This window comes from Procambarus clarkii, chromosome 31 (assembly GCF_040958095.1).
Source record: "Procambarus clarkii isolate CNS0578487 chromosome 31, FALCON_Pclarkii_2.0, whole genome shotgun sequence".
Classification (NCBI taxonomy): Eukaryota; Metazoa; Arthropoda; class Malacostraca; order Decapoda; family Cambaridae; genus Procambarus; species Procambarus clarkii.
This window is the reverse complement of record NC_091180.1, coordinates 38,782,336-38,808,053: the sequence shown is the minus strand read 5'-3', so window position 1 is coordinate 38,808,053 and position 25,718 is coordinate 38,782,336. Positions and strand designations below refer to the sequence as shown.

The 25,718-nt window shown below is 37.9% G+C and overlaps 1 protein-coding gene across 4 annotated transcripts in view; it reads right to left on the bottom strand.

Annotated features, from left to right (window-relative positions):
- Nucleotides 1-6,364, bottom strand: part of LOC138370159 (uncharacterized) — a 125,571-nt gene extending 119,207 nt beyond the window's left edge. For all 4 annotated transcript variants that reach the window (XM_069334152.1, XM_069334153.1, XM_069334150.1 and 1 more), the window contains exon 1: nt 6,248-6,364. In XM_069334152.1, the coding sequence (XP_069190253.1) occupies nt 6,248-6,340 (93 nt within the window). In that variant the 5' untranslated portion in view covers nt 6,341-6,364. The remainder of the gene's footprint in view (nt 1-6,247) is intronic.
- Between the last annotated feature and the right edge of the window lie 19,354 nt (nt 6,365-25,718).

The following is a 25,718-nucleotide window of genomic DNA, read 5'->3' as shown; positions in this document are numbered from 1 at the left end:
TATATATATATATATATATATATATATATATATATATATTATATATATATATATATATATATATATATATATATATATATATATATATATATATATATATATATATATATATATATATATATATATATATATGCAAACAAGCCTGAATGGTCCCCAGGATTATATGCAACTGAAAACTCACACCCAAGAAGTGACTCGAGCCCATACTGCCAGGAGCAATGCAACTGGTGTGTACAGGACACCTTAATCCACTCGACCATCACGACCGGACAAAATGAGGTGATAGCCGAAGCTATTTGATCCACCCCACCGCCGGCACTCGGATGGTAATCTGGGGCATAGTATTTTATCAAATCACCTCATTCTTTGGGGCACAAGTGAGGAACACAAATGCGAACAAGCCTGAATGATCCCCAGGACTATATGCAACTGAAAACTCACACCCCAGAAGTGACTCGAACCCATACTGCCAGGAGCAACGCAACTGGTAGGTACACAAGTTGCGTTGCTCCTGGTAGTATGGGTTCGAGTCACTTCTGGGGTGTGAGTTTTCAGTTATATATATATATATATATATATATATATATATATATATATATATATATATATATATATATATATATATATATATATATATATATGTCGTACCTAGTAGCCAGAACGCACTTCTCAGCTTACTATGCAAGGCCCGATTTGCCTAATAAGCCAAGTTTTCCTGAATTAATATATTTTCTCAATTTTTTTCTTATGAAATGATGAAGCTACCCATTTCATTATGTAATTTTTTTTTATTGGAGTTAAAATTAACGTAGATATATGACCGAACCTAACCAACCCTACCTAACCTAACCTAACATATCTTTATAGGTTAGGTTCGGTTAGGTAGCCGAAAAAGTTAGGTTAGGTTAGGTTAGGTAGGTTAGGTAGTCGAAAAAACATTAATTCATGAAAACTTGGCTTATTAGGCAAATCGGGCCTTGCATAGTAGGCTGAGAAGTGTGTTCTGGCTACTAGGTACGACATATATATATATATATATATATATATATATATATATATATATATATATATATATATATATATATCTTGTACTTGAATGACGTAAATGTGTAGGGAAGAGCAGGGTCAATCTCTCTTGAAAGAGATTATCGTCACAATATATATATATATATATATATATATATATATATATATATATATATATATATATATATATATATATATATATATATATATACATACATATATATATATATATATATATATATATATATATATATATATATATATATATATATACATATATATATATATATATATATATATATATATATATATATATATATATATATATATACATATATATATATATATATATATATATATACATATATATATATATATATATATATATATATATATATATATATATATATATATATATCAAACTGAAAACTCACACCCCAGAAGTGACTCGAACCCATACTCCCAGATGCCACGCAACTGGTATGTACAAGACGCCTTAATCCACTTGACCATCACGACCGGACAAAATGAGGTGATAGCCGAGGCTATTTGAACCACCCCACCGCCGGCACTCGGATAGTAATCTTGGGCATAGCATTTTACCAAATCACCTCATTCTTTGGGGCACACGTGAGGAACACAAATGCTGTTGTGTTCAGTTTCAGTTGCATATTGTCCTGGGGACCATTCAGGCTTGTTCGCATATATATATATATATATATATATATATATATATATATATATATATATATATATATATATATATATATATATATATATATTGTGACGATAATCTCTTTCAAGAGAGATTGACCCTGCTCTTCCCTACACATTTACGTCATTCAAGTACAAGATACTATATTGAAGATACGTCCACCAGTATCGCCAAATGTTTTGCCCAGGAAGCAAAGCGTACCTTGCACCACCAGACAAACCGGCTCTCGCCCGCTGTCAAACCAGCAAACTACTCATTCTCCGCCTGCCTGTTCCTGATTGGCTGGTGTGTCGCCGCACCTGCACTCACTCCACTACCTGAGTCGACGTCTGGGCCAGCAGCACGCCATACTCCTCAGAATATCTCTGTGGTCCTTGGAGTTGACATCTCTCTATAGTAGACGAAGCTCTGGCTGTCATGTACTAAGGGAGGTGGCAGCTTGAAGCCAGTATTCTCAGCACCTGATTTGATTTATATTACTATCACTATTACCTGCACTTTATTGTCTTAGAGTAAATTTTTACTGCCATTAATTATTCATGTTGTTTTGTTTGTTGACTTGTTTTGAATTTTACGTAAGCCAAGAGATTGTCTTTATTCACATCTTGTTTTCTAGAGTAATTAAAATTCCATTGTTTATACTTTGTGTTTTGTGTGTCTTCCCATTTCCTTACCACAGAAAAAAGGGCAAACGATCTTCTTTTTTTTTCTGTAATGTGATGAGGCCCTGCCCCCAGCTATTGTAACAGCCTAACACCAACGCTTTACCGTCACATTTCATGGGGGCCTGTCCGGGAGCTTCACTCAGGTACTGGTACCGGATCGTAAATTTGTGGTAAGCGTACTTGGCTTTGGTAAAGTAGCTTTTCACTATTTTCAATATTCAATTTTATTTTCATATGGTGCTGTGTGTATTGTGCATTCCGAGAGTAGCATATGGTGAAGGTGAGACAACTTTGGATTACGTGGTGACTGTAGGCCTCAGTCATTCTCTTAATTGGTCATCTCTCCCTCCGTGTTATTACTCGTGTTTACCATCTTTGGTCCCTAGGATATTTCTCATATTTTCGGCAGATCATCATATTGGTACCCTGGTACTGTGGTCTGTCCCCGGGTCAAGAGCACCTAATCTTCTGCAATCCGATGGTAGGAGGATAAAGAGGCCCATAGTTCCTCTCGCACGAACTTTAGTTGCTGAATTGGGACCTCAGCAGCAGTTTTCGTCACCAGTTGACACCTCGCACCCCTACACGTCAGTCAGAGATGATGATATTTACATTGGTAGGGAATTAGCCTTCTTTTTCAGATCACAAAAGTTCGATAATTCTGTAAGTATCATATTCATTTCAGTGGGAAAAACTTGCTTATGTCCTATAGACTCTGCAAGGTATGCCTACATTCTTGGACTACCTAATTCACTTTTGAGGCAATTAACTGTTTCATTTGTTTTTGAAACTCAGTTTCGCTTATTTACGTGTTGATTGTAACAACATACATGTTGATTGTAACAACATACGTGTTGATTGTAACAACATACGTGTTGATTGTAACAACATACGTGTTGATTGTAAACAACATACATGTTGATTGTAACAACATACGTGTTGATTGTAACAACATACGTGTTGATTGTAACAACATAAGTGTTGATTGTAACAACATACGTGTTGATTGTAACAACATACGTGTTGATTGTAACAACATACGTGTTGATTGTAACAACATACGTGTTGATTGTAACAACATACGTGTTGATTGTAACAACATACGTGTTGATTGTAACAACATATGTGTTGATTGTAACATCACACGTGTTGATTGTAACAACACACGTGTTGATTGTAACAACATATGTGTTGATTGTAACAACATACGTGTTGATTCTAACAACATATGTGTTGATTGTTATAACATACGTGTTGATTGTAACAACATACGTGTAGATTGTAACAACATACGTGTTGGTTGTAACAACATACGTGTTGATTGTAACAACATACGTGTTTATTGTAACAACATACATGTTGATTGTAACAACATACGTGTTGATTGTAACAACATACGTGTTGATTGTAACAACATAAGTGTTGATTGTAACAACATACGTGTTGATTGTAACAACATACGTGTTGATAGTAACAACATACGTGTTGATTGTAACAACATACGTGTTGATTGTAACAACATATGTGTTGATTGTAACATCACACGTGTTGATTGTAACAACACACGTGTTGATTGTAACAACATATGTGTTGATTGTAACAACATACGTGTTGATTGTAACAACATACGTGTTGATTCTAACAACATATGTGTTGATTGTTATAACATACGTGTTGATTGTAACAACATACGTGTAGATTGTAACAACATACGTGTTGGTTGTAACAACATACGTGTTGATTGTAACAACATACATGTTTATTGTAACAACATACGTGTTGATTGTAACAACATACGTGTTGGTTGTAACAACATACGTGTTGATTGTAACAACATACGTGTTGATTGTAACAACATATGTGTTGATTGTAACATCACACGTGTTGATTGTAACAACACACGTGTTGATTGTAACAACATATGTGTTGATTGTAACCACTTACATGTTTATTGTGTGACGATAATCTCCTTCAAGAGATTGAGCCTGCTCTTCTCTCCAAAAATACGTCACTACAAATATATAAAACTACTATGGAAGAAATGTCCAACAACGACAACAACATCTCCAAGGTTTGCCAGAGCGCAAAACGTATGCAGCCAGGGACACCTGCTCAGCCTCAAACCGCCAAACTACCTGTCTTGTTGCCGGCTCCTCGCTGATTGGCCGCCAGTCTGGCTGCAACTGCACTTCCCCCCCCCATACTACTTGATGTCTGGGGCCGCCACGACCTCAGTCCTCAGAATATTCAGTGCTTTCATACGGTTAACACTTCTTCCTGGTAGACTAAGCGCTTGGCTTACGTGTACTAAGAGAGGTGATAGCTTAAAGCCAATATTCCTGCACCTCTCATTTTATTATATATTGCACAGCTTGTTATTGCTCACTTGTCTTAACGTAACTTTTCATTTTGCCATTTAATTATTCTTATTATTTTGATTGATTGATTTTATTATACGAATTTGTATCTCCATTTTATTCATGTTTTGTTTATCTAACGTAATTAAAATTGCATTGTTAAAATTTACTTGTGTTTTGTGTGTCTTCTCCTTACCTTACCACAGACGAAGTTCCAGATTTTCTATTTTTTTTTTATTCTATGTGACGAGGCCATACCCCTAGCTTTGAACAGCCGAACACCAACGCGTTACCGTCACAATTGTAACAACATACGTGTTGATTGTAACAACATACATGTTGATTGTAACTACATATGTGTTGATTGTAACAACATATGTGTTGATTGTAACAACTTACATGTTGATTGTAACAACATACATATTGATTGTAACAACAAACGTGTTGATTGTAACAACTTACATGTTGATTGTAACAACATACATGTTGATTGTAACAACATACATGTTGTTTGTAACAACTTACATGTTGATTGTAACAACATACATGTTGATTGTAACAACATACATGTTCATTGTAACAACATATGTGTTGATTGTAATAACTTACATGTTGATTGTAACAACTTACATGTTGATTGTAACACCATACATGTTGGTTGTAACCACTTACATGTTGATTATAAGAACATACATGTTGATTGTAACACCATACATGTTGGTTGTAACCACTTACATGTTGATTATAAGAACATACATGTTGATTGTAACACAATACATGTTGATTGTAACAACTTACATGTTGATTGTAACAACATACATGTTGATTGTAACAACATTCATGTTGATTGTAACAACATATATGTTGATTGTAACATAGATTAGTAATCTATGAATACTCAATATGTATAAATGACCTAATACTAAAACTAATGCCCAAAGAAATCACTGAACGTGATGTATCAATGAGAAAATCTATGGGAGACATGAGGAGGATTCGAACCTGCACACTGGGTACTTCCAAGCACGCACCTTAGTCAGAATAACCACGAAAGTGGAAGCCACATGACCCCTTGAGGATTCAGTTGAATCTCAGGTTTCAATGCTTTAGAGCATGTCTTGGTCTAAGGCGTGTGCTTGGGAGTTCCCATTGTGCAGGTTCGACTCCTCCTCATGCCTCTCACTAAAACTAATGTTAAATGTCTGAGAAGACAAGTCACTATAATTTAATTTTACTAAATTATTTTAAATGAATTCTCTAATGCTCGTAAACTCTAAAATTCTAATAATAAAAGTGCTTAAACAATATTATTATCTAATAAAATTATTCATTGGTAGACAATATATACTTCAACAATCTACACAACTATATCTTTTGACCAAACCTAATACGTTTGTTCCGTGAATAAGAGTTTGTTATGATACATAACAAAATGGCAGGAAATATTAGCAATATGTTGGGGAAGAGAGGCGTGACGTACTCACTTTGGGGAGCACAGCACCAGCAGTTGGTTCCCCGACAACCCCTCTTAACCTGACGCTCACCAGCCCAACACTGACTCCTGCAGGTGCCTCCATGTTTCCTGCACTTTCTCTTGATTTTGCACTCTGTAATACAGTAAAAGCTCATTAAATGCTGAGCACACATAAACACTCATAAATGTGTCATAAAAGAAGCACGACCGTTTTTTGACTGTATGAATAGTGGATCATCTGAGTGTTGTGTCCACCATCAGACGTGAGAGCTTCTGTACAACAGGATTCGATGATATATTTGTGTGTACGATAGTAGTGGATTCCATGCCAGATAGGGCCACCTATGTAGATCGATCAGTTAAGAAAATCAGAAGTGTAGTGCCAGATAGAGCCACTCCATAATAGGTCATCATTTGTGGGTGTGGCAGCAGTAAAACAACAGTGAAAACAGGTATCTATTATGTACTGCTATGATTATGTTCTTTATACAGCAAAGTATGACAATATATCTAAGTAAGAAAATTTATATATATTTGTATAATATACACAGGTGAGTGCCAGTTACACCCCATCCCTCTATGGGCAGGTGTAAAAAATAACAGGTTCCTCTCAGTAGGGTGGTCCCCCTGAACCCCTCCTCGTACCTGACAGCCTTGACTGTACCGTAAGAGAGCCCACGCCCTCCTGGTTGTTTTTAAGTGGTTTTATAGGTGCTTATATTTAAGGATATATATATACTTAAAATAAAAGAAGGTGAAAATAAATAACCCATATGTTTTATAAATTATATTAACAGAGTACATAGGGGTTAAACATACTCGTTATCTAAATCTTTCCACCCCCCATAAAAGTGTCTAACTAGACCCCTCCTCCATACCCATAGGTCCGTTGTGGGGTCTTCCTCTCCCTCCTCCCCCTGGGATGAAGATGATGATTCATCATCACCCAGAGAGTGAATGGGGTGTTGTGGTTCTTCTTCTTCTTCCTCAGGTATGGGGCTACTGACGTCATAGGGTCCACTCTCACTGGTAGGGTGTAGGCCTTCCTCACCTTGTGGCTCAATGACGTCACCGCTTTCACTCTCGGTGGACAACCCTTGGACTGAGGCGTGGGGGTGGGATTCCGGTGGTATGTCTGGATGTATATACGCTAAGCTCGTGTATCTATTTAGGTAAAAGCGCTTATCATCAAATGCACTTAAACCCATCTTAGTATTATAGGTGCTTGCCATCTGCTCTCCTACATTCCTAATTTGGGAATAATGGAAAGTATTTACTACTCCATTACTGTGTAGGGACTCTTTAAAATGGTTATGTGTTAAAGATCTTTGCACAGCGCGGGGGATACCCTTAGCGGTAATGGAATTTGAATTGTCATGCAAAAGCACACTATACATTTTGGGCTTGAGTGACATAACTTCAAGGATGTGTCTGTCTGAAACCTCCGACTTTAAAGGTCCTTTTTAGAAGGATCATACAAGGCGTGAGTTTCAGGGAATTTACTGGTATCCATCCATGACCTAAGGGGTTCTCTCCCCATCTCGTTAAAGACATCTTCTGTTATTAAACTAAAAATGAAGCTGTCTGTATCACTATACAACAGTAGTGCCCTACCTGTATAGTGCTTCTTAAGTACCCTGTACCAAAAATGGTACAAACTGTATTTTGCTAGCTCAAGAATCTGGAACCCAATGTAATTAGGATGAGTAATTTTAATGAATGGTCTGGAACTGACGGACAATAATTTATTGTCACCTAAATGCACCATACGTTTAAAGCGTGGATTCTTCACCTCTCGTAAAAAAAGACCTTGGCAGAAGTCATTAGTTTGGTGTCAATGGCATAACGGGCTGGGTTCAGTAGTGTTTTACCAAAAACACTATTTGTTAACAGTTTAAATAGTGTTCTCCTATCCTTGCTAGTGGAGGCATTTCTATTGTTAACGTTGGTGTTAACAAATTCCGCCATAAAATCTGACAGGTGGAACTCATAAATGGCATGTATAGTCTCTACTTCAAGACCTATCTCAATAAATAGCTGTAAAAGGTGTAGCGATATGAAATAATTTTTTTTGGGGAGATGATCACAACCAGTTTAATATTTTTTTTAGGGAGATTTGTAATGTTATTTGTTTCCAGAAGTCCCCTACTAAATGGTGAGATATCTGACATACTTATTTCCCTATGGTGTAAACACAGGGGTAGATCATCTGTTAGTCTAGCTATTTCAGGTCTATGTGTTTGGGTGTTTGATGTCAATTAAGAGCCAGTACCCTTTGTTAGAAAAGAATGGCTGTTCTGTCAATATCTTCCCTTCACTAATGAAGGAGTTCATCTCATCAGATGATAGCCTTCTTAGACCCCTATAGGGCAATTTCTTAGTCATACAACTCCCATAATTTGAGTTGAAATCTGAATACAGTAAGAAAGAAGATCTATCCTCCTGGGGGTTAAAAGATGGGTTTACATAGCGGTTGTTAGCTCTGACGTAACTCCTAACTGCAGTTGTAAAAAACCCTCGAATGTTTTGTGACAAGAGATTGTGTAACGTGACATCTGCACTTAACTCCAACAATATTTTGCTGCTTTTCAAGAAGCAGTCGTAGGAGTAGCCCGGAAGACTACAGTAATGGGTCATTTCTAATGAGTAGATATCATTTAGAATTACCCTATGGTGGGTAAAAATGTCAGCCAGTAAACCAACGTCACATTTCAAATAAATAAGGAGATAGTCCTTTAATGTCCTACACCCTGTTGCCTCCCATACTAATTTAGAATGTCTATATTCATCCAAAGTTATACCTGATTTGTTTAGGGAGCTGTAAAACATTTTAATAAGGGGGAGTGTTGCATCATTAAAGCAGCTGATTTTTATGGCATATTCATAAGGGAAAAACTGCTTACCCTTTAAGAGTAGGTGGTGACTCTCTTCAGGCAAACCTTCTATCATTGAGTGAGTAAATGTTAAGGGGCTGGCTGAATCAATGTGGGTCTTTGCTAGGGACGAAAGATTACCTGTAATAAAAGCCAGTGAATCAAGAAATTTAAGCTTCCCTATTTCTACCTTAAGGTATTTCGTCCCCTTCTGCATGAGGATATTGCTCATAATATTTAAACCCATGGCAAACTCCCTCAAAATTAAGCCCATGTCATAAAACATATTGTGAGCAATTAGGACTAAACTCCCTAGAGCATTCCTGTGACGGAGGTTGCAGTAATTACATAGAGCTCCAATATAATTGAGCTTTTCCCTAAGGTGATCATGATGTTGAACCTTGAAATTGGAGGAGGGGGGGGGCTAAATACCTTCTCACAAAACTGGCAGTGTGTCTGTCTCCTAAAATGAACCATATCCTCAAGAGACATGTCTATTTCATAATGGGGGAGTGTGGATCTGATAATTTCCCATTTGGTGGCAACTTGCTGCATGAAATGTGTGACACTGCCCCCCCCCCCAAATAAGTAAACTTATCAATGACTGTGTGGTTCCTATCAACAATTATATAGCTGTATGCTATAGGTCTGTGTATGGCTGTAACAGAACCTAGACAATCCTCAGTGCTTAAGTAGCACTCGAAGTCGAAAAACCCCACATGGAAAGGGGGGTAACCTTTCCCCGTATTTTAAAAATGAAGGGTGTCCCCCTCCTGTGGATAAATCATTTTCTGAGTGATGTCACAGGAAGATACATGATTTGTCAGTTCGGTAGAATTTTGATATTCTGAAAGACAGTTTCTACAGAAGACTGTCTTTCGTTTGTGGCTGTGAGTAAAGTTCCGTAGAAACTTGTTAAAGTCTTTGATAAGAGCCACATGAGACTCCCCCAACAATAATAATGGTACTATGACCGAGTACTGTCTGCTGCCACGTCGGCAAAGTGAGACGTGATAGACACCGTCTGTATGTTTGTGTATTGAATACAAAAAAATGGAGAGTTTATTCCTATTCTCCAGTTTAGAAATATCCTCTCACGAGAAAGGGAAGGATAAATGGTCGTATTTGAACATTTTCTTAACCCTAGAATGAGACTCTACAAGTCTCCCTATACATCTCCATTTCCATCCTTTTTGTGACGCCAGAAAAGCGGCAATGCATTGAATAATGCATGTTCTATTGTTACCGGCAGGGTTTGGGTTGAAGACCTCATATCGCTCCCTTTAAAATGGGGGATAAAGGACATAATCCCCCAAAACTGACCTTACACTAGCATTACAGATAACGATTTTGAGGAAATCAACAGTATCCTGGAGAAATTCATTCCCCTCCAACAGAGGTTGTAGAATGATTCCCCCAGGTGGATTCAGGGATACCTAACACCTAAATGAGCTGTTTGGTCTACCTTTCCCTGTCAGGCTCAGTACACCTTCTAAGGTGCTTCCTTGTGGCAATGCCCGCGGGATATCGCCTCGCTCTTCAGGGTAGAACTCTGAGTAACCTGGTCAGTGATACGGCCCTCAAAAAAACAAAAAAAAGGCCGTACGAGAGTTTGGGTCGCCTGCGTACTGGGATGCGCAGAATACCAGTCAGCTAGACAGCAGGTAATCAACAACGCTGTTTCTCCGTCAATTGTAGACGAAATCGGAATTGTTTCCTTCAAAACAAGATATTGTCTGGGTCTTGGAGTACTGATGTATTCTTCCTCACAAAACCGCGATGAATTGAGCTGATGGGTGCTCAGAATCGTGAGTTTTTCCGGGAACAAATCCGTGTGTGGCCAGCTAGCTATGGCGCCGGCAGCGAGTCCTGTATTGTCCGTTGATTAATGCATATAGAAACACTGAGATAAGGACTGTTCCTGAACAAATAGCCTGGATGTGTCACAACGGAAAGGTTGATGATATTCTTGAGAGATATAAGAATTTTGCACCAAGACTGAAATCTTTTGTTAAGTTATCTTCATGTCTCTTGCAAAATGTCTATACAGTATACCTAGGTCATAAAAGTATTTGTGTGTACGTCTGATACCATACTACTTGTGTAAAGGAGGAAATGTATATGTTTATCTCTCAGAATATTCGGTAGTACGTTTATTGTTTGTGATGTGTGTCAATGTATGTATTAACACGATGTACTGAACGGGGTGAGAATAGCTTGAGCTAACTCATCCCTATTTGTGTATTTTACCTCAATAAACTTATTTCAATTTCAAACGCACACCCCAGAGATGACTCGAAGGGAGTCACTTCTGGGGTGTGAGTTTTCAGTTGCATATATACCTGGAGACCATTCAGGCTTGTTCGAATTTGTATTCCTAATGTGTGCCCCAAAGAATGAGGTGATTTGATAAAATACCAAGCCAAAGATTACCAACAGAGTGCCGGCAGGGAAATAGGAATTAGCCTCTTTCGCTCCGGTCGTGTTGGTCGAGTGGTTAAGGGATCCTGTACATCAGATGCATTGCTTCTGGCAGTATGGGTTCGAGTCACTTCTGGGGTGAGTTTTCAGTTGCATATATTCCTGGAGACCGTTCACGCTTGTTCGCATTTGTGTTCCTCACTTGTGCCCCAAGGAATGAGGTGATTTGATAAAATACCATGCCCAAGATAACCAACAGAGTGCCGGTGGAGGAATGGGAATTAGCTTCGACTACCATCCTCTTTTGTCCGGTCGTGTTGATCGAGTGGTTAAGGGATCCTGTACATCAGATGCATTGCTTCTGGCAGTATGGGTTCGAGTCACTTCTGGGGTGAGTTTTCAGTTGCATATATTCCTGGAGACCGTTCACGCTTGTTCGCATTTGTGTTCCTCACTTGTGCCCCAAGGAATGAGGTGATTTGATAAAATACCATGCCCAAGATTACCAACAGAGTGCCGGTGGAGGAATGGGAATTAGCTTCGACTACCATCCTCTTTTGTCCGGTCGTGTTGATCGAGTGGTTAAGGGATCCTGTACATCAGATGCATTGCTTCTGGCAGTATGGGTTCGAGTCACTTCTGTGATGTGAGTTTTCAGTTATATATATATATATATATATATATATATATATATATATATATATATATATATATATATATATATATATATATATATATATATATATATATATATATATGTCGTACCTAGTAGCCAGAACGCACTTCTCAGCCTACTATGCAAGGCCCAATTTGCTAATAAGCCAGGTTTTCATGAATTAATTGTTTTTCGACTACCTAACCTACCTAACCTAACCTAACCTAACTTTTTCGGCTACCTAACCTAACCTAACGTATCTTTATAGGTTAGGTTAGGTTAGGTAGGGTTGGTTAGGTTTGGTCATATATCTACGTAAATTTTAACTCCAATAACAAAAAATTGACCTCATATATAATGAAATGGATAGCTTTATCATTTGATAAGAAAAAAATAAGAGAAAATATGTTAATTCAGGAAAACTTGGCTTATTAGGCAAATCGGGCCTTGCATAGTAGGCTGAGAAGTGCGTTCTGGCTACTAGGTACGACATATATATATATATATATATATATATATATATATATATATATATATATATATATATATATATATATATATATATATGTCGTACCTAGTAGCCAGAACTCACTTCTCAGCCTACTATTCAAGGCCCGATTTGCCTAATAAGCCAAGTTTTCCTGAATTAATATATTTACTATAATTTTTTCTTATGAAATGATAAAGCAACCCTTTTCTCTATGTATGAGGTCAATTTTTTTTTATTGGAGTTAAAATTAACGTAGATATATGACCGAACCTAACAAACCCTACCTAACCTAACCTAACCTATATTTATAGGTAAGGTTAGGTTAGGTAGCCAAAAAAAGCTAGGTTAGGTTAGGTTAGGTAGGTTAGGTAGACGAAAAAACATTAATTCATGAAAACTTGGCTTATTAGGCAAATCGGGCCTTGAATAGTAGGCTGAGAAGTGCGTTCTGGCTATTAGGTACGACATATATATATATATATATATATATATATATATATATATATATATATATATATATATACATATATTTATGTCGTACCTAGTAGCCAGAACGCACTTCTCAGCCTACTATGCAAGGCCCGATTTGCAAATTATAATCTCTTAAATTAAAATGGCATATTTGTTGGAATCATAGGAATGCGAGGAATGAGGACATCTTCATTTTTCAAAGGTCCTGTCAAGATTTTTGCTTCTACGACGTTGCTGATTATATTTTTTTGCTGCAAGGCGCATGGCGTTGCAAAGTTTTGGCTGGTTGATATTTCGCAACATGATAATTGGTGCGCTGATTTTCAATTGACGTTCGTGTGATGGTATCCCTGGCAGATCGAGGGAAATAAAGAAATCAGTTGGATAAGTAACCGCTTCATCTGCTTCCTCAACAGTGTCAACGGATTTGTAAATGACAGCCTTGCTTTGAATGTTAGACTGAACAATGTTGTTAAGTTCGTAGACGTCTTTGTTCTTTGCCGCAAGAAGAGCTCGTTCATTCTGCCAATCGTGATTCTTATAATTGGTTTGAATATTGGGAAATACTTTTTTCAAAAAATTCTTCTATTGATGTCACTAAATTGTAGAAGTTATAAGGCAAGGAAATTCGTCTTGAGGTCAGATCAACCGGCACTTTTCCGTTCTCAATTTCCAGAAATTGTTGTGAGAATATCCCAGTTGGTGGATCGTTTTGCTGCTAGACACACATATTTGTAGTTAATTTTAACGTCTTTATGTGGCGCCACAAAGTAGAGTATTTCAGGCGAGCATTTATTTCGTCCGCTGGTGTCGATCGAGGAATTCTAGGTAATGTTTCCCTGAAATCTCCTGCAAGCAATATTTATGCGTTCCCAAATGGTCTGATGTTTCCACACAAATCTTGCAATGATCGATCAAGAGCCTCGAGGGATTGTTTGTTGGCCAATGTGCATTCATCCCAAACAATAAGTTTACATTTCTGCAATGCTTTTCCCATGCTGAATTCTTTGGAAATGTTGCACGTGGGAGTTTGAATGAACTGCATGTTCAATGGCAATTTCATAGCCGAAGTAGCAGTTCTTCCACCTGGTAGCAATGTCGTAGCTATTCCGAACGATGCAAGAGCTAAGGTTATGCCATTTTGGAATCGAAATGCTGCCAGAATCATTCTAATTAGGAAGGTTTTACAGTTCCCCTTGGTGCATCTAAAAAGATTTCTCAAACCCCGTTATTGACAGTTTTAATTATTTGATTGTAAATGCCTTTTTGCTCAAGCATTAGCTTAAGAGTTTTTGACTGCACATACGACAACAGATCACTCGTGTTGTAATTTTGTTCACAACGCAATTCTACATCGAACGAAGCAGCAGCAGATCGATTCGGTGATGGCATTTCCAATTGATTTAGAACTTTGTTCGCGATTTCTAAGCACAAATCTTCAGTCATTATGAACGCTTCGTTGTAGATTTCTGATGTTCCTATTTGAATTTTCCTTGCGTTTTCGATGGATAATATCTTCAGCCATGTGCGATTTATATTTCATCCATAACTCTAATCGAGACGAAGGAGAGCAAGTGGTCAATATGATTGCAAACAATGCTCGAATTTGATTTGGATGTGACGTGATGGACGCGTCATTAATTCATACATCCCAGTGTCGGTCGTTCTCCAATAAATTCAGAGTATGACATGCACTACGGAAATTGGCATAAGTTATGCCGTTGACAAATCTCAATGGCTGGAAAGACGTTGGACCGGGCACATTTACCAACAGCATGCGAAGAAAGAAGCATGCAACATTGTTCATCTTGATTGGGATGCACCGTGTGCAGTCTGCCTATCGTAGTTTATTTGAATATGCCAGGTTGTCCGTCGACTCGCTCTCCTTGTTTGCGTTGTTCAAATGATTTTCTACTTGCATTCTATGTGTGATACGTAGGCACTTCTGAATACAGCAGTGTTTTCGCAAACGCGTCATTTTGACATAACGTGAAGAAAGCAGTTAACGTTGTAGCCGGTGGATTCATGGCTGTTTTTTGCACATTTGCAGCAATGAAATAAACGTGTTGTCTATTTTCTTGTTTTCAAAACAAAAACAAAAAACACTAACGAAATATTTCAATTCAAACGCAGATCAATCGACACAGCTCAAATTCACTACCAATTACACTGAAAAATAAGAACAGTTTAAAAAACGAAATGAAAAAATGAAAAAAAAAACACGAAATTGGTGGAAGGGTTGAAACTTCCACCAATTTCGTGGACCACAGCATTTCAGGTCCACGAAATGAACGGTATGGTAAACAACACAGCTCAATTCCAACGCAATGTCACACAAAACAATTCAATCAAAATTAAAATAAGCCATAATCTCTGAAAATTCAATTTATCAATGCAATCGGGAACATTAAAAATGAATTGTAACATATCTTGTATATCGTGTGTGGCTCTTACGTACAACAGATGGTGCTGTTTCTGAAAAAATGCATGTTTTCACTTGTCACAGATGTGACATCTAAAAAACATGCAAATAAAAACATGCACGGATTTGAATAGAACTTTGTGTCAAAATTTCAAGACAACCGGAAAAGAGGTTTCGAAGATTTCCCTGACATGAAAAACACTTAAAAAAAACAGCTTCTCAAAAAAAAACATTTTTTTTCCTGTCACCGACGTGACATGTATATACTATGTATATAAAACCCCGCTCAGATGCAAATGGAAAGTTGTGTGAAAATTTCAAAAGCTATCGGTGAAGAACTTTCGGAGATCAGAGATTTTGAACAAACGAACATTTTCATTTTTATTTATATAGATATACTAGCTGTACCCGCCATGTGTTGTTGTGGCTCAGTCTGGTTAAATGATAAAGGCAGAAAAGAGAAAGCGCACGTTTCTAATATGTTTAATTTTTTAATGCCTGTGAGTATACAATATTTTTTGTTGTTCCATTGTCTGTGGAGACATAGAGATTGTCTGGTTTGCCTACTCTAGAACATGCAACATATAATTTTCCCTATGAGAAGCATTCCATATCTAGATATAAACTGCACAATTCTGGAGATTGGTCCCTGAGCTTTGTTGATGGTGATTGCAGATGTCAATCGAAATGGAAATTACAATATCTTAAATTGAAATGGCATATCTGTTGGAATCATAGGAATGCGAGGAATGAGGACATCTTCACCTTTGAAAGATCCGGTCAAGATTGTTGCTTCTACGACGTTGCTGATAAATTTTTCTGCAAGGCGTGTGGCGTTGCAAAGCTTTAGCTGTTTAATATTTCGCAACATGATAATTGGCAGGCAGATTTTCAATTACCGTACGTGTGATGCAGATCGAGTGAATTCAGAAATTCTTTTAGATAACTAATCAATTCATCTGCTTCCTCAACAGTGTCGACAGACTTGTATCGAGGAATTATAGGTAATATTTGCCTGAAATCTCCTGCAAGCAATATTAATGCGTTCACAAATGGTCTGATGTTTCCACGCAATTCTTTTAATGATTGATCAAGAGCCTCGAGCGATATTTTGTGGGCCATTGTGCATTCATCCATAACAATAAGTTTATATTTCTGCAATACTTTTCCCATGCCCGATGCTTTGGAAATGTTGCACGAAGGAGTTTCAAAGAATTGCATGTTCAATGGCAATTTCAAATCGAAGTAGCATTTCTTCCACCTGGTAACAATGTCGCAGCTATTCCGGACGATGCAAGAGCTAAGGTTATGCCATTTGCGATCGAAATGCTGCCAGAATAAATCTAATTAGGAAAGATTTACAGTTCCTCCTGGCGCTTCTAAGAAGATTTCTCAAAACCCGTTATTGACAGTTCTAATTATTTGATTGCAAATGCCTTTTCGCTCAAGCGTTAGCTTAGGAATATTTGATTGCACATACGATAACAGATAACTCGTGTTGTAATTTTGTTCACGACGCAATTCTACATCGAACGAAGCAGCAGCAGATCGATTCGGTGAAGGCATTTCCAATTGATTTAGAACTTTTTTCACGATTTCTAAGCACAAATCTTCAATCATTATCAACGCTTTGTTGTGGATTTCTGCTTGGAAATCCATGTTCATATATAAATTTTCCTTCGTACTCGACGGATAATATCTTCAGCCATGTGCGATTTATATTTCTCCCATAACTCTGTTGGAGATGACGAACAGGCGGTCAATATGATTGCAAACAATGCATGAATTTGATTTGGATGTGACGTGTTGGACGCGTCATAAATGCATACATCCCAGTGTGGGTCGGTCTTCGAATAATTCAGAGCTTGACATGCACTACAGAAAGTGGCATGTGTTACGCCGTTGACACATCTCAATGGCTGGAAAGACGTTGGACCGGGCACATTTACCAACAGCATGCGAAGAGAGAAGTATTCATCCTGATTGGGATGCACAGTGTACAGTCTGCCTATCGTAGTTTATTTAAATATGTCAGGTTGCCCGTCGACTCGGTCTCCTCGTTTGCGTCTTTCAAATGATTTTCTACTGGCATTCCATGTGTAATACGTAGGCACTTCCTAATACAGCATTGTTTTCGCAAACGCGAAAACACTTTTAACACAGGGTTAAAAGGGTTGAAACCGAAGTTCTACAGAACTTACTGGATCCCGTACTAGTTTCAACCCTTTTAACCCTGTCGTAGCTCAGTCGATTAAGGCAGTGTCTGGGATGCTCCCGGACGCAGGTTCGAATCCTCGTCACGGCCCTTGTGGATTTGTTCATTTGATGCATCACGTTTGTGTGATCTCTGTGTGTGATGATGTAAGGGTGAAGAGGGAGAACGGCCTATTGACATAGCTCGGGTGCAGGGGGGTGTTGTGTAAAAGCCTGGTTTGTGCCTCGGAGAGGCTACGGGATCCAGGAAGTTCAGTAGAACTTCGGTTTCAACCCTTTTAACCCCGTCGTAGCTCAGTCGATTAAGGCAGTGTCTGGGATGCTCCCGGACGCAGGTTCGAATCCTCGTCACGGCCCTTGTGGATTTGTTGTTGCCTTGCCTATATACTGAGTTCTTTGGGGCTTACAGTCCTTAAGTGGGCATGTGAAGGCTTAGACGACGTTGGTTTCCTTCAGGGCGTTCTGTTTGGTGTCTGGGGAGTTTTTCATCAGTAGATTGGCCGTTTTTTTGTTTTTGTAGTAAATTGTCAATTGTATTATCTGATTTTTATCTGTGGGGGATAACGTTCCTATCAATAATATCTTTCAGGACCCTTTCCTCCGTTTTTCGAGCCGTCGAAAAGAAGTACTAGTAAAATAGACTAATAGAGGGGTACAAGTGTTGTGTTAGTTGATTCTTCAGAGGCTGCATGGCGTTTCACCTTTCTTTTTATGATGTCTTCAACAAAACCGTTATAGAAGCCATTGTTAACAAGGACCTGCCTTACGCTACAGAGTTCTTCAGCGACTTGCTTCCATCCTGAGCTATGGCTGAGAGCCCGGTCCACGTAAGTGTTGACAACACTCCTCTTGTACCTGTCTTGGCAGTCACTATTGGCATTGAGACACATTCCTATGTTTGTTTCCTTAGTGTAGACTGCAGTGTGGAAACCTCCGCTCCTTTCCATGACTGTTACATCTAGAAAGGGCAGCTTCCCATCCTTCTCCATCTCGTAAGTGAAACGCAACACAGAATTCCGCTCAAATGCCTCTTTCAGCTCCTGCAGATGTCTGACATCAGGTATCTGTGTAAAAATGTCGTCAACATACCTGCAGTATATGGCCGGTTTCAAGTTAATGTCGACTAAGACCTTCTTTTCGATGGTACCCATGTAGAAGGCATTTTTAAAGTCAAACTTTACTAGTGCTTTCTGATCCGAGGAATCAGAAATGTAAGCCTGTGCTGCATGTGTTGCAGCTTCACAGCCTAGAGGGATCCTAAACCCGAGCTGATTAGGTTTTAGCAAGGTGGCTGCTTCCTGGCTGATAGATTTCAATGCAGCCTTAGCTACGAGGCATCGGAAGGTGTTGGCAATGGCAATGAGTCTGATGTCCCAACGCTTCTTCCTTAGGGGACCTCTATAAAAGAGAGGGCCTGATATCCTCAGGGACGCTGCCAGTCAAACACATTGTCAGAGGTTGTACCTCTGGCCAGCTTACACATGATTGATAGAAGAAGCAGATCACAATTTTGCTTACAAATATTTTCAGACAGTGAACAGGAGTGCACGCAATTCTAACTTCTTAAATATAAAAGCTTGATGGTCGAAATTGGGTGACTTTGTAATGCAGACACCCTCCGCTGTCCTGAAAACTTACGGTGTTCGCCGTAGCATTACTAAGAAAATAATTACAACATTAGCATGATTTTCAGCATCTGGCTGCTCAGAGACGGAGCGAGGAGCTAGGTGGCAGTAGGCCAGTATCCCTAACGGTATTTCCTGGCCCTTTCCTGGTCCTGGTGTAAACATAACCGGCAGGTTGTGACGTCACAGTGTCAAGTGATTCTTATTGGTCGAGGCACTCCTGGGCCTCTAAGATGCTACCACCTGATTGGCCATGTCAAAGAAGAAGGGGAGACCACCTTGTGGTCCCTCGTGCCAAAACTGAGCATTCTGAGGAGGGCTCCTGATCTAGTAAAATGCGTTGTCCTGACTTTGGCCAAAGTCCCGGTAATTTCCCGTCTAAACGCAAGGTTCAGCAAACTCAAGTATATCTATTCCCGTCTACACGTTATCGTCACAGAATCCGGAACCCACTTGGCGCGAATAGCTATGTTAAAGAAGATAGAGATACATAGAAGAGTAACTCCACTCTACACATACAGGTTCATCAGGACTGTTGTATTTGATCCGTGTTCATCTGCGATCTTAAGAGCGATCCGTCACCATATCGCTAAGTAAAACGTGAGTAAGGAATCTAGGAATACGATTCCCATTGTTTCTGAATGAATTAAAATAAAATTGTGGATTGTTGTGGACTCAGTTTTATTTCGTCCACTGTGCTGTTCACCCCGTGTGCTTAACACGTGGTGCCCAGCTCGTTCCACCAGTATTCAACTAGTAGTATTCACCTAGTTGTGCTTGCTGGGGTTAGGCTCTGCTCTTTCGGCCAACCTCTCAACTGTCAATCAATCAACTGTTACTAACTGCAAACTTACTATTTCCCCCCCCCCCACACACACATCCCAGGAAGCAGCCCGTAACAGCTGTCTAACTCCCAGGTACCTATTTACTGTTAGGTAACAGGAGTATCAGGGTGAATGAAACTCTGCACATTGTTCCTCGCCGGCGCCAGGAATCAAACCTAGCCACAGGATTACGAGTCCTGTACGCTGTCCTTTCAGCTATCAAAGCCCTAATGGTGGAACACTGGTGGAACCAGTGTTCCACCAGCAGAGCACGCCGATCTAATCTCATGTTGTGGTGCGCTGTAAATGCACCCCTGCCTCCACCTGCCATCTTTGGGGCAGGCGATTCTCACCTTTATTGGCCCGATGGCTTCCCACTCTCTCCAGCCATACAGTCTCGCTGGGAAGCGAGCCACCCCCACCTCACCTCACCCGTGCGGACCTGGTGCACTAGGACCTCAACGGGCTTCCTGTGTGGTGTTCCAGCTTCAATCAACAGCGGAATCATAGTGAGCATGAAAGAGTGTTAAATGTATACCGAAAATTATCAAAGTGAGTTCTCAATTTATTAATTTCTGAATCATTTCATCTGAAGTGCATTATTTCTTTGTGCTGAGTTTAAGGCAGCCTGACGGTCTGTTGTTTCTTCGTAATCCCACAATGGGAAGAGGATCCACAACCGGGGAAGCACGATAGGTAAAGGCAGTAACAGCCAATCTGTTTGATAACTGTATTACTGACCTGAGTGTGTTTTGTAATCTTACCCTTTGATACACATGTAATATTTGTGTGTTTATTATTACTTGTGTATATTGTGTTTTGTGGTTAAATATATACCGATTGTTAAGCTGAATGTTAAAGTAAGGGGGTGATTACCCAATTATTTCTGTGTATTTTATTTGTCATTCAATGAGTGACAGTGTTGTGTTGTGTCATTCAATGCTGTTTTAAGCACTGTTTTAGCTACTGTATTGTGTTGGTGTATGTGATCGGGTGTTGTGTTGATTTGTGATGATGAGTGAAGTCAATGATATTGTAGTTAGTGTTATTAATTACCGTCATTGGTAGTCTGAGGTAATTAGCAACGTGTTTGCTAATCGGCGTTCGACAAGCGATCTCAATGATCATCTAAGTGTTAACGTAATTCTTTATGAGTTAATTGATTGTCAGTTTGACAGTAATTAGTGCGGTTACTCACTGATTGCTAATTATCCGGTGGTTGATTGATTAACTGTGTTAAGCTTTGTTTGTTTGACTGTCTGTGTTGACAGACTATAATTAACGTAAAATGCCTTGCTTTTGTTTGACTGTCCAGGTGACAGCAGTTAACGTAATTAGTTTTGCTAATTAACGTACATTGGTTGAGATTTGTTGTTTTGATTGAAATTGCTCAGATCAATTGTCTTGAGTTTGTCATAGTGATGTAACATAATTGACTGCCTTGACTGCCATCTGGAGAGATGGGCTTTAACGTAATTAACTTCTTGTTGCATGGAGGACTGTCTCTGTGAGAGGTCTGTCTGTGTATTTAATTGTTGTTGTTATTATATTGTTTTGCCACAGTCGTTACGAACTGCTACTTGCATCTGAGTGGGCAAATATATATATATATATATATATATATATATATATATATATATATATATATATATATATATATATATATATATATATATATATATATATATATATATATATATATATATATATGCGAACAAGCCTGAATGGTCCCCAGGACTATATGCGAATGAAAACTCACACCCCAGAAGTGACTCGAACCCATACTCCCAGAAGCAACGCAACTGGTAACTACAGGGCGCCTTAATCCGCTTGACCATCACGGCCGTCAAAAGAAAGTGATAGCCGAGGCTATTTGAGCCACTTCCCCGACGGCAACTCGGATGGTAATCTTGGGCATAGCATTTCACCAAATCACCTCATTCTTTGGGGCACACGTGAGGAACACAAATAATTTGTGTTCCTCACGTGTGCCCCAAAGAATGAGGTGATTTGGTGAAATGCTATGCCCAAGATTACCATCCGAGTTGCCGTCGGGGAAGTGGCTCAAATAGCCTCGGCTATCACTTCCTTTTGACGGCCGTGATGGTCAAGCGGATTAAGGCGCCCTGTAGTTACCAGTTGCGTTGCTTCTGGGAGTATGGGTTCGAGTCACTTCTGGGGTGTGAGTTTTCATTCATATATATATATATATATATATATATATATATATATATATATATATATATATATATATATATATATGTCGTACCAAGTAGCCAGAACGCACTTCTCAGCCTACTATGCAAGGCCCGATTTGCCAAATAAGCCAAGTTTTCCTGAATTAATATATTTTCTCTATTTTTTTTCTTATGTAATGATAAAGCTACCCATTTCATAATGTATGAGGTCAATTTTTTTTATTGGAGTTAAAATTAACGTAGATATATGACCAAACCTAACCAACCCTACCTAACCTAACCTAACCTATCTTTATAGGTTAGGTTAGGTTTAGGTAGCCGAAAAAGTTAGGTTAGGTTAGGTTAGGTAGGTTAGGTAGTCGAAAAACAATTAATTCATGAAAACTTGGCTTATTAGGCAAATTGGGCCTTGCATAGTAGGCTGAGAAGTGCGTTCTGGCTACTAGGTACGACATACATATATATATATATATATATATATATATATATATATATATATATATATATATATATATATAGACATATGTCGTACCTAATAGCCAGAACGCACTTCTCTGCCTACTATGCAAGGCCCGATTTGCCTAATAAGCCAAGTTTTCATGAATTAATTGTTTTTCGACTACCTAACCTACCTAACCAAACTTAACCTAACTTTTTCGGCTACCTAACGTAACTTAACCTAAAAAGATAGGTTAGGTTAGGATAGGTAGGGTTGGTTAGGTTTGATCATATATCTACGTTAATTTTAACTCCAATAAAAAAATATTGACCTCATACATAATGAAATGGGTAGCTTTATCATCTCATAAGAAACAAATTGAGAAAATATAATAATTCAGGAAAACTTGGCTTATTAGGCAAATCGGGCCTTGCATAGTAGGCCGAGAAGTGCGTTCTGGCTACTAGGTACGACCTATATATATATATATATATATATATATATATATATATATATATATATATATATATGTCGTACCTAGTAGCCAGAACGCACTTCTCAGCCTACTATGCAAGGCCCGATTTGCCTAATAAGCCAAGTTTTCATGAATTAATGTGTTTTCGACTATCTAACCTACCTAACCTAACCTAACCTAACGTTTTCGGCTACCTAACCTAACCTAACCTATAAAGATAGGTTAGGTTAGGTTAGGTAGGGTTGGTTAGGTTCGGTCATATATCTACGTTAATTTTAACTCCAATAAAAAAAATTGACCTCATGCATAATGAAATGGGTAGTTTTATCATTTCATAAGAAAAAATTAGAGAAAATATATTATTTCAGGAAAACTTGGCTTATTAGGCAAATCGGGCCTCGCATAGTAGGCTCAGAAGTGCGTTCTGGCTACTAGGTACGACATATATATATATATATATATATATATATATATATATATATATATATATATATATATATATATATATATATATATGTCATACCTAGTAGCCAGAACGCACTTCTGAGCCTACTATGCAAGGCCCGATTTGCCTAATAAGCCAAGTTTTTATGAATTAATGTTTTTTCGTTTACCTAACCTAACCTAGCTTTTTCGGCTACCTAACCGAACCTAACCTATAAAGATAGGTTAGGTTAGGTTAGGTAGGGATGGTTAGGTTTAGTCATATATCTACGTTAATTTTAACTCCAATAATAAAAAATTGACCTCATACATAATGAAATCGGTACCTTTATCATTTCATACGAAAAAAATTAGAGAAAATTTATTAATTCAAGAAAACTTGGCTTATTAGGCAAATCGGGGCCTTGCATAGTAGGCTGACAAGTGCGTTCTGGCTACTTAGGTACGACATATATATATATATATATATATATATATATATATATATATATATATATATATATATATATATATGTCGTACCTAATAGCCAGAACGCACTTCTCAGGCCTACTATCCAAGGCCCGATTTGCCTAATAAGCCAAGTTTTCCTGAATTAATATATTTTACTCTAACTTTTTTCTTATGAAATGATAAAGCTACCCAATTACATTACGTAATGAGGTCAATTTTTTTTTATTGGAGTTAAAATTAACGTAGATATATGACCGAACCTAACCAACCCTACCTAACCTAACCTAACCTATCTTTATAGATTAGGTTAGGTTAGGTAGCCGAAAAATGTTAGGTTAGGTTAGGTTAGGTAGGTTAGGTAGACGAAAAACAATTAATTCATGAAAACTTGGCTTATTAGGCAAATCGGGCCTTGCATAGTAGGCATAGAAGTGAGTTCTGGCTACTAGGTACGACATATATATATATATATATATATATATATATGTTGTACCTAGTAGCCAGAACGTCGTACTCGGCCTGCTATGCAAGGCCAGATTTGCCTAATAAGCCAAGTTTTCCTGAATTTATATATTTTTAAATACTTTTTTCTTATGAAATGATAAAGCTAAATATTTCATTATATATGAGTAAATTTTGTTAAATTTGAGTTATAACTAACGTAGATATGTAACCGAACCTAATCAACCCTACCTTACCTAACCTATCTTAACCTAACCTAAACTAACACAATTAAGTCAAAAAATTATGTTCTTAATATAATATAATAATAATAATTCAAATAAACTAATTGGAACAAATATATTAAAAATAAAAAATCACTCAGCCTATTAGGCAAATCGGGCCTTGCATAGTAGGCCGAGAAGTCTGTTCTGGCTACTAGGTACGACATATATATATATATATATATATATATATATATATATATATATATATATATATATATATATATATATATATATATATATATATATATGTCGTACCTAGTAGCCAGAACGCACTTCTCAGCCTACTATGCAAGGCCCGATTTGCCTAATAAACCAAGTTTCCTTGAATTAATTGTTTTTCGACTACCTAACCTAACCTAACCTACCTTTTCTGCTACCTAACCTAACCTAACCTATAAAGATAGGTTAGGTTAGGTTACGTAGGGTTGGTTAGGTTCGGTCATACATCTACGTTAATTTTAACTCCAATTAAAAAAAATTGACCTCATACATAATGAAATGGGTAGCTTTATCATTTCGTAAGAAAAAAATGAGAGAAAATATATTAACTCAGGAAAACTTGGCTTATTAGGCAAATTGGGCCTTGCGTAGTAGGCTGAGAAGTGCGTTCTGGCTATATATATATATGTATATATATTAGTATATTTTGGTAGCAGTCTTTCCTGTAGACATATATTATTAAATATGACCGAAAAAGTAAGATTAATAATTCTAACACGAATTTTCTCGATCTTTCGTACATTTCTTTTCA